The sequence below is a fragment of the Arvicola amphibius genome, chromosome 6 (assembly GCF_903992535.2).
Source record: "Arvicola amphibius chromosome 6, mArvAmp1.2, whole genome shotgun sequence".
Lineage (NCBI taxonomy): Eukaryota > Metazoa > Chordata > Mammalia > Rodentia > Cricetidae > Arvicola > Arvicola amphibius.
The window spans coordinates 152,406,033-152,414,437 of record NC_052052.2 but is presented as its reverse complement, the minus strand read 5'-3'; the positions used below and the strand labels follow the sequence as shown (position 1 = coordinate 152,414,437).

General features: G+C 51.4%; 1 protein-coding gene across 1 annotated transcript; it reads left to right on the top strand.

Annotated features, from left to right (window-relative positions):
- The first annotated feature begins 1,028 nt into the window (after positions 1–1,028).
- Positions 1,029–4,349, top strand: Tifab (TIFA inhibitor). Its single transcript, XM_038335355.1, has 3 exons — positions 1,029–1,160; positions 2,564–2,722; positions 2,997–4,349. The coding sequence occupies exon 3, from the start codon at positions 3,007–3,009 to the stop codon at positions 3,577–3,579; it is 573 nt and encodes a 190-aa protein (XP_038191283.1). The 5' UTR covers positions 1,029–1,160; positions 2,564–2,722; positions 2,997–3,006; the 3' UTR covers positions 3,580–4,349.
- Positions 4,350–8,405: the final 4,056 nt, after the last annotated feature.

The window sequence follows — 8,405 nt, the reverse complement described above, 5'->3', positions numbered from 1 at the left end:
GTTCTACCCAACCCAACTGCAAGCCAGAACTGAACTGTCCTTGTTCCACCTCCTTAGACGTCCACTTATCCTGCTGCCCTTTGTAAGCACATGAAGCCCTCATTGTAATTTTTATTCCATTCTCCAGCTATTATATTGTCTTGGAGATATAATTTCCTGATTCCATAGAAAACTAGATCATGCGCCTTTAGATTAGTAAGTCTACCTTCAGTTCATGTCCCTGCATCCTGGACAATTGAGAGGAATTTGGACCACTGTAACTATATGTAGCCCTCCCACCTACCCAGACTTTAATAATGCATACATAAATATGTAGATATTTTAAACATATATAACATCTATAATGAAGCCCTTGTTTCATTGACCTGAACCAGCAGGTGATTCTTCAGGGACAGGTCCTGAGCGAGAAAGGACCAGGGGATCAAAAAACAAAGAAGACAGGAAAGTAGGCTCAGGCGGTCTTGCACAAGCTGGGTCTCACGCCAAGCAAGCTTATGAAGAACTACAGCATCTTCTGTATGATTTTAAGGGGAGAAACGGGACAAAATTAGCAGAAGACCTTTTCTGTGTGCCGAAAGGGGCCTATTTCCTACCAGTGGTCATGCTCTCTCTTCCCTGGGTCTCTCCTGAGAGACCCTGGAGAGCTGCCATTACCTAAGACTTCCTTAACCAACCCCTGACAGCTGAAAGGAACAGAATAATCTAGGAGCTCTCTGCCCAGCAGCCCTCTGCCGTCAGACAGGAGAAGGTGGTCAATAGCTCTCTGGGGCTGGAGTAGTAGAGCCTGGGAGCACCCGGGCCCAGGACACCCCAATATCAAGAGGAGGAAATACTAGAGGCTGGGAGCTCTGAGGCCCAGGACACCCCAATATCAAGAGGAGGGAACAGTAGAGGCTGGGAGCTCTGAGGCCCAGGACACCCCACTGTCAAGAGGACCCTCCTAGAGGGTATCAGTTTCGCAACTCTGGCAGTGGGTTCCTCTTCTGCCATGGAAAATGGCACTTTCATTTCTTTCCTAGAGGGAAAACGGAAGAGCCGTAGGACGGATGCTCTGACAATGCATTCCTGAACTGCAGAAGAGCCCGCCCAGGCCTTGCTACAGCCCAGTCCCCTCCCTGCAGAGAGAACACACAGCTGCAGAGACATACCCCAGCAGTAAGGTAGGTGGAGGTCAGAGGAACTGGGTCCACCAGGGAGGCCTTGTGGGGCTAAGGGGAGGACTCCCAGCTAGAACCAGCATTCCTGTTTGTCAGTCATGGTGGGCAATAAGAGGTCTGGGTTTCTGTTCTCCCAGATCCACTGGGATCCAAGACAAAACAGGCCAGCCTCTGCAGACATGCTGCTGGGCAGAGAGCAGGCTCCCACTAGCTCTGACTGCTCAGTAGCGCAGAGAGAGATCTCACAGGGCCATGCTTATTTACAGTATCCGTGGGTCACTATGTTGGTTTCTAAAGGATGAATGCTATGCTATGCTCTCAGGCTTGAGAGCTCTGGTACCCAGCCCTCAATCCTAGGCCCTGCCTCAGGAAGAAGTGTTTTTGTGGTCAGAAGGCAGTGGCCAGAGGTGTGTGTCTGCCTGCTAGGGAATGAATATCCTCAGGGGACTCGGCCCCATTGTCGGTTAGATCCCCACTGACATACTACATCCAAAAAGCAACAGGGCAAAAGGGTGGCAATCTAGCACCCTATCCCACAGACTTTAAGAACCAAGCTGCCATCTATAGTTGATTGAATATCATCCATTATATGTGATGTCGCCTTACCTTGTTCCTGGCAGATGTGCCCCCAGATATTTGCTGTGGCCAAGTGCTCTCTGGACTACATGGTGTCACACTCTGCCACTGGGAGGCCTTAGGGAGACAAGAGAGGAGCTTAAGGAAGACAAGAGCCTGCAGAACTCTGGGGGTGGGAATGCAGATGTATGTGAGGGGGTAGGGGTTAGCTGAGTGCCCTTGTGGCTGATGTTAGAGGACACAGACAAGGTCACCTTCTCTAGAGAAGAAAGTATTTGAATTGGGCCTTGAGAGATGAGCAATGTTTTCACACACAATCTGGGATGGTACAAACATTCTTAGCAGAAAAAAAAAATACTGCAGACCAAAGCCAGGCACCAGAGAAGGTATATAATTGCTATTGAGTCCCACTCAGCCCTTGGTTCCTGCTGAAATTAGTGGCAAATCTGGGGTTATGTGAGGTATGTAGATGTGACAGAGTCTGTCCTTCAAAACCAGGCAGGAACAAAGCCGAGCATAGGATGGTCCTTCCCACATGTGAAGGACGAGTATCTGAAGGTGGAGTTTTGGGACCTTATGTGCATTTCCCGGAGGCCCTGAGGGGTCTCCAGTGAGCCAGCTTCCCTCTGCCCAGTCTCCACCAGGATCTATCTTCTGCCTGGATGATCAGGAGACATGGTGCCTGGCCCATTGGAAGCACAAAGAAGGTGCTTGCTATGTTCAGGACCCCTTTATGTTGTTCTGTACCTCCATATCTGGAAGCACCATATCTTCCCCCTCAAGAGGGGTGCCCCAAGAGTGAAGGCCTGTCTCCTTCTGCTTCACCACAGCACTCGGGCTGACACCTGGCTCAAAGAAGGGCTCTGCGAGGCTTTGTTCGTGCCTGCCACATACAAGGAAGCCTCGCGCATCTGCTTTCCTGTTCCTCTAACACAGAGACAAACTTTCTCCGGTGACCTGCAGACTCTCAGACGCTAACCTGTAAGCTGGTAAGGTTTATCCCATGCCTAGAAGGATAGGCATGCCTTTATTGCAAAATAGTACAACCCAGGGAGGATGGGCAAGTGTCCTGTCCTACTGTGAAGAAACGGAGTTCCAACACTAAAGTCAACCTCCACTCCATCCTGGCTTGGGCAGAATGACTGTATCCATTTAGCCATGGCCCTCATTGGCAAGATGTAGCCCCAGGACCCCCAAGGTGAGCAGTTTATCTGGTCTCAGAAAGCCACAGAGGTGTGTGTGTCTTTGTCACATTCTCCCCAGCATCTCATCCATGGAGAGGACCCTCACCGTCCTGCAAGTGAGCCTGTACCACTCCACGCCGGGCCCGGTTGCCTTTGCCAAAGTCCCACCATGGCTGCAGCACGATACCAGTCGGCTGCTGGTGGGACGAGGGAAGGACACCCACATCCAGCTGCAGCTGCCCCAGCTGTCCCGACACCATCTGTCCTTGGAGCCCTACCTGGAGAAAGGCAGTACTCTGCTGGCCTTCTGCCTCAAGGTACTGTCCCGCAAGGGCTGTGTGTGGGTCAACGGGCTGCCACTGAGGTACCTGGAGCAGGTGCCCCTCAGCATTGTCAACAGGATCTCCTTCTCCGGCATCCAGATGGTAGTCCACAGAGAGGGGGGCGACTCCCTTGAGGCCTTTGTCTGCTACTTCCGGTTTAGCTCCTCACCCCTAATTTACAGACCCCAGGCCCAGGAGACTGACGAGTGGGAAAACGTAAAGAAAGAGACTCCTCCTGTTTGGGGGGAGGCAACTCGTGGTCTCTTGGGGTCTCCCCATGGCTCCTCCTGGACTCAGACAGCGGTTTCCAGCCAAGCCCCAGAGGAGCAACAGAAATAAAACCCCAGAGGGAGCCCCCAGACACGGCACCTGCCAGTCCTGCCGGCCGAGAGCAAGCCTTGCTAAAACAGGGTTTGAAATATTTGAGCTACGGCATGCGAGACTGACACATGAAGCTGACATGCAAGGCCTGCTGGTCACCCCACTCATAGCGAACTGATTCTGTAAGCTTTGAGCAGCCCATGGTGGAGAAGTACCCTCCATGGCTCTGGGTAATGGGAACTTCATGTACTTTAAGAGGCCCTGAGGGGTTCTGGAAGTCTCTCCCAAACCCCCCCCCCCCACACACACACACATACCATTTCCTCCCTTGCCTGGCTAGGAGTTACTTTATGTTGCTCATTTTACATGCTGCTGAAGAACAGAAGCATAGGGTCGCAACAGGAATGCAAGGACATGTGGAGAGATGACATTTGGGGTAGCTCGGGGTTGCCTTCAGCTTTCAAATACCCACAGGCACTCGGGGCTTAGGAAAGCCTGTGTTTAATAAACTGAAAGTATTTCATTAAGCTGGCATACTCAGTAGGATTCCCTGAGCCCCAGATGGGCCACATGTACGCCATTTTGTCATGTGGAGCTGGGAGGGGGGAACCTGGAAGAGGTGTTAGAGGAAATTGGGAAGGTAGGTAGGTAGGAGTTTCTGGGAAGGCTGTAAGCAGAGCTCAGAGCTTCCAGGAGGGGAGCTAAGAGCCAGGACTGCTTGACTATTTCTTCCCCTTCTCTCCCTCCCCATCCTCCCTCCCCATCCTCCCTCCTCCTCTTCTTCCTCTTCCTCCTCTTCCTCCTCCTCTTCCTCCTCCTCCTCTTCTTCTTCTTCTTCTTCCTTCTTCTTCTTCTTCTTCTTCTTCTTCTTCGTCTTCTTCTTCTTCTTCTTCTTCTTCTTCTTCTTCTTCTTCTTCTTCTTCTTCTCTTCTTCTTCTTCTTCTTCTTCTTCTTCTTCTTCCTTCTTCTTCTTCTTTCTCTTCTCCCATTCTCTATAACTTTAAAACCAAGGCCTTTGCTCACAAGAGAGCAAAGATCTTCAGGGAAAGATGGTTTCCCAGAGAAGTAGACTCTTTCAAGAACTAATTCTATGGTTGGAAGGCAAGGCTGTGTCTGAAGTCAACCAAGTTATCCCACTCAGAGTAAATCAGATGCCTGCTGGGCTTATCTTCCCTGTGGGGGTGGGGATGGGGTTGTTCAGGAGCAGGCAAGGGTTGGAGAATTTTCTCAGTGAGAAGGGAGCAGAGGGCTAGCAGCTGCTTGCCACTTAGAAACACATTGACTCTTGAGGGCAGGAGAGTCCCTCAGACTCAGGTAACCACCACAAGCCCACATTTTTCCCTAGAGCACCCAAAACACTGAAGGCACAGTGCTCCCCACAGCCAGACTCACAGCCCCAGCATCTGTGACACCTCTGTCACATCCCATTCATTCCCTACCCCTCTGTGCCCAAGGCAGACACAGGAAGGCTCAGCACTGCTCTCCAGCCCCAAGCTTCTTCCCCATAGGGAAAATACCACCAGCCAAGACCTACTCACATCTAGGCTTTGGAAGTCCCTTCTCCAACCGAATATGAATTGAGTACCCTCAGATCACAGACACAAGATGGAGGAGAGCATAGTCTACCTGGGAGGATCCTGGCTAGGCTGTGAACGGCCCCCAAGACTCCCAAAGCAGTTCCTTCCCTCATTTTGATGAATTTGCGCCAAACACCCACCTCGTGCCAAATGTATCTCAAGTCTCGGGATCCAGGAATAAACAAAGCCAATGAAATCTTCCTTCCAGCAGCTTGCTCTTCCTCAGGAAAGATAAGCAATGGGAACAAATGACTTAATTATTTTATCTCAGCTGTTGGGATTGTATCTTCTCTCTCCTCTGGTTGGGTTTGAGATTTACCCTATCATTAAGTGGACTTGAACTTGATACTTACTGTATGTTCATCCCTCTGCTAAGCAAGTCACAGTGGCTAAGTCCTTGAAATCTGCAACCAGCTGTCAGTACCTTTCAGACCTCATAGTTCCTCAGAGAGACACCCATGATCTCCAGCACAGTTCACAGAGAAGGAAGGTAAGACCCAGAAGGCTAACTATCTAGCCAGGGCCTTGTCATTTGTGACCCAGGTGACCTTGGGCAAGTGACTTAGCCTGTCTTTCTATTTCTCCCTCTGGAAAGCCAGGAAGATAAGCATACCTACCTACCAGGACAGTTGAGAGGCTTTTAGGAGGCCGGACATGCAAAATGCTTAGTGCCATACCTGGCACACAGAACGCACTCAAGAAAGGCCAGCCATCCTGAGACCAAAGACAGGGAAGGTAAAATATACAAATCCGGAGGCTTATCACAAACATGGAACTTAGAGAACTTGAACCCCAGTGATGTGGCTCCAGAGCTCAAGGGCTTCCAGCATTCTGTGACTCTACCGGTTTTGTTTCAGTGCGGTTCCTGGAGGGAGGAGGGGGCTTTAAGCTGCTTTTGTATCTGAAGACCTAGGTTTGTAGAAGAAGAGACATTATTGTCAGTGGGGAGGAGGTCCTGCCTGCAGTTTCCACTGATGCTGTCCTCTGCTCAGGATTGCTTTGATGTGCCCCTAATTCTAAAGGAGGCAGAGATCTCTGGAAGATTCTAGCACTGTCCAGTCTGTGTATTACAGAGAAGCTGCCCACAGACAAAGCTTGAGAAGCCACAGTTAGAGACTGTGTGGCCACCCAATGCTGAAGGCCCTTGGGTCTCTGGGTGCAGCCCCTTGCACCTCTGAAGAACTTTCAGAACCGACTACTGTGGCTGAGCGCCTCTCTCCATCCAGGAAGGCATGGGCCCATCCCTGCTAACGGTCCATGAGATAGCGTAGTGCATTTCCTCCGTGGGGAACTGTGTGGTTGGTGTGTTGTGGGCGAAGTGTCTGTGAGGAAACGTGGCTAGAGGATGACAGGCCAGACACAGAAAGGGGAAACGCCAGGAAACATCTGGCTCATTTCACAAAGTCTCCTCAGAAATGTTCCTTCTTCCTCCTCGTTCTCTTATTATTCTTTTTTTTCCTTGAGTTTTATTATTTTTGTAGACAAAGTCTCGCTGTGAGTCTCAGAGCAGCCTTGCGCTCGAAATCTTGCATCTGTCTCCCAAGGCGTCAGTCACAAGCGTACACCTGGCTTGTGCTAAGTATTCAAGACAGCAAACTCTGCTAGACCTCCCTCCTCTGGCAAAACACAAACTTAAACCACCAGATTCATGCTCCCATCCCCTCTATCAACTGAGATTTCAAGGTTGACTTCAAGACCCTGGTTTGTGGATTTGACATCACCTCCACTTCTCTTGCCTACACAGGCTTCTCTCTAACCATCTCTTATGAATATTCTAAGCCTCCCCGCTCCCAGCAGGACAACCTGTGTGGTCACGGGGGTAAGCACATGGAAGCATACGAACATGCAGACACGCAAACACCTATATGCACAGAACACAGGTCGTTTCAAGCTCTCTGGGCAATTCATGCTGCTCACTTACCGTCCCATGGTCTTCGGACCTGTGACTCCCACAATAGAGTCACTGCAGAGGGAAAATGCCTGTGGCACACAGTAAGTGTTCAGGAGGGTCGGTTAGTGACGGCCAGTGCAATGAACAAGCTAAGCGGGTGTGGTCCTGTGGGCTCAGTTGCGTGTACACATATGCTGCAAACGCACCTGCCGTATGTGGAGAATCTCTTATGATCAGATGGACCGCAGATCACTGCAGTCCCGGAGACCATGTCTGGAAATTCCAAGGTCATTCCCTGCTCTGCCTGGTGAAGCTATTTAATCCTCACGGGTACTGCTAATGCACATCTTCCCAAGCCGACACTATCTGTTCAGGACTGTGGGATGCTGCTCTCCCAGTGGCCGGCATGGGGCTGGACAGATGTGAGGCCAACAGTGATAAAGGTCTGAGGTAAACCCTCAGACACCAGCACTCAGAGGCCCACAGTAGGAGAAGCTAAGCAGCCAGAGAGGTCAAGAAGACCAGAGAGCCAGGGAGGATGAGACAGAGCTGTCGGTCCCTTCCTTGCCTCCAACAGAACATGGCAGTGTTTCCTTTCTCTTCCTCCTCAAGCCTCTGGACCCAACTCAACTGGAATCTGGGCTTTGGGATTTCGCATGGTGACTGGTGACAGTGCCCTGTCACGAGCACTGGTGGCTGTCATGGTGAAGGAGACAGTACCCTGTCACCAAAACTGGTGGCTGTCATGGTGAAGGAGACAGTGCCCTGTCACGAGCACTGGTGGCTGTCATGGTGAAGGAGAGACGATGCTCTCTTGCCAGCACTTCCTAGTCTCCGATAGAGGTGCAAGAGGGCAGGCTCCTCCAGGAGACCCCGAGAACGGCTCTGAGCAATGCCAGTCAGGGGTCAGCTGGCTAGACAGAGTCCAGGCCAGTCACCTACCAAATCTCCTCTCTCTGCTTCCTGTCCCAGGCACACACCAGCAATACCCACCTTGCTGTGCCAGCCTACCATATATACACACCAGTTCTGCTTGAAGCCATAGGAAACCAGGAGGCCACCCTGCTATAGGCCTGGACAGGACAGTTCTTATCCTGAAAGAATACTTGTTGTTAGGCAAAGGAGCAGCAGTCAGTTCTGCCAGCAGGACACCAAGGGAGCACCAGCGGGTCACTGAGGGAGCATCAGCGGGTCACTGAGGGAGTACCAGCAAGTCACTGAGGGAGTACCAACGGGTCACCGAGGGAGTACCAGCGGGTCACCGAGGGAGCACAAGCAGGTTACTGAGGGAGCAACAACGGGTCACCGAGGAAGCATCAGCGGGACCACAGAGGGAGCACCAGCAGGGCACCGAGGGAACAGATGCTCCATAAACG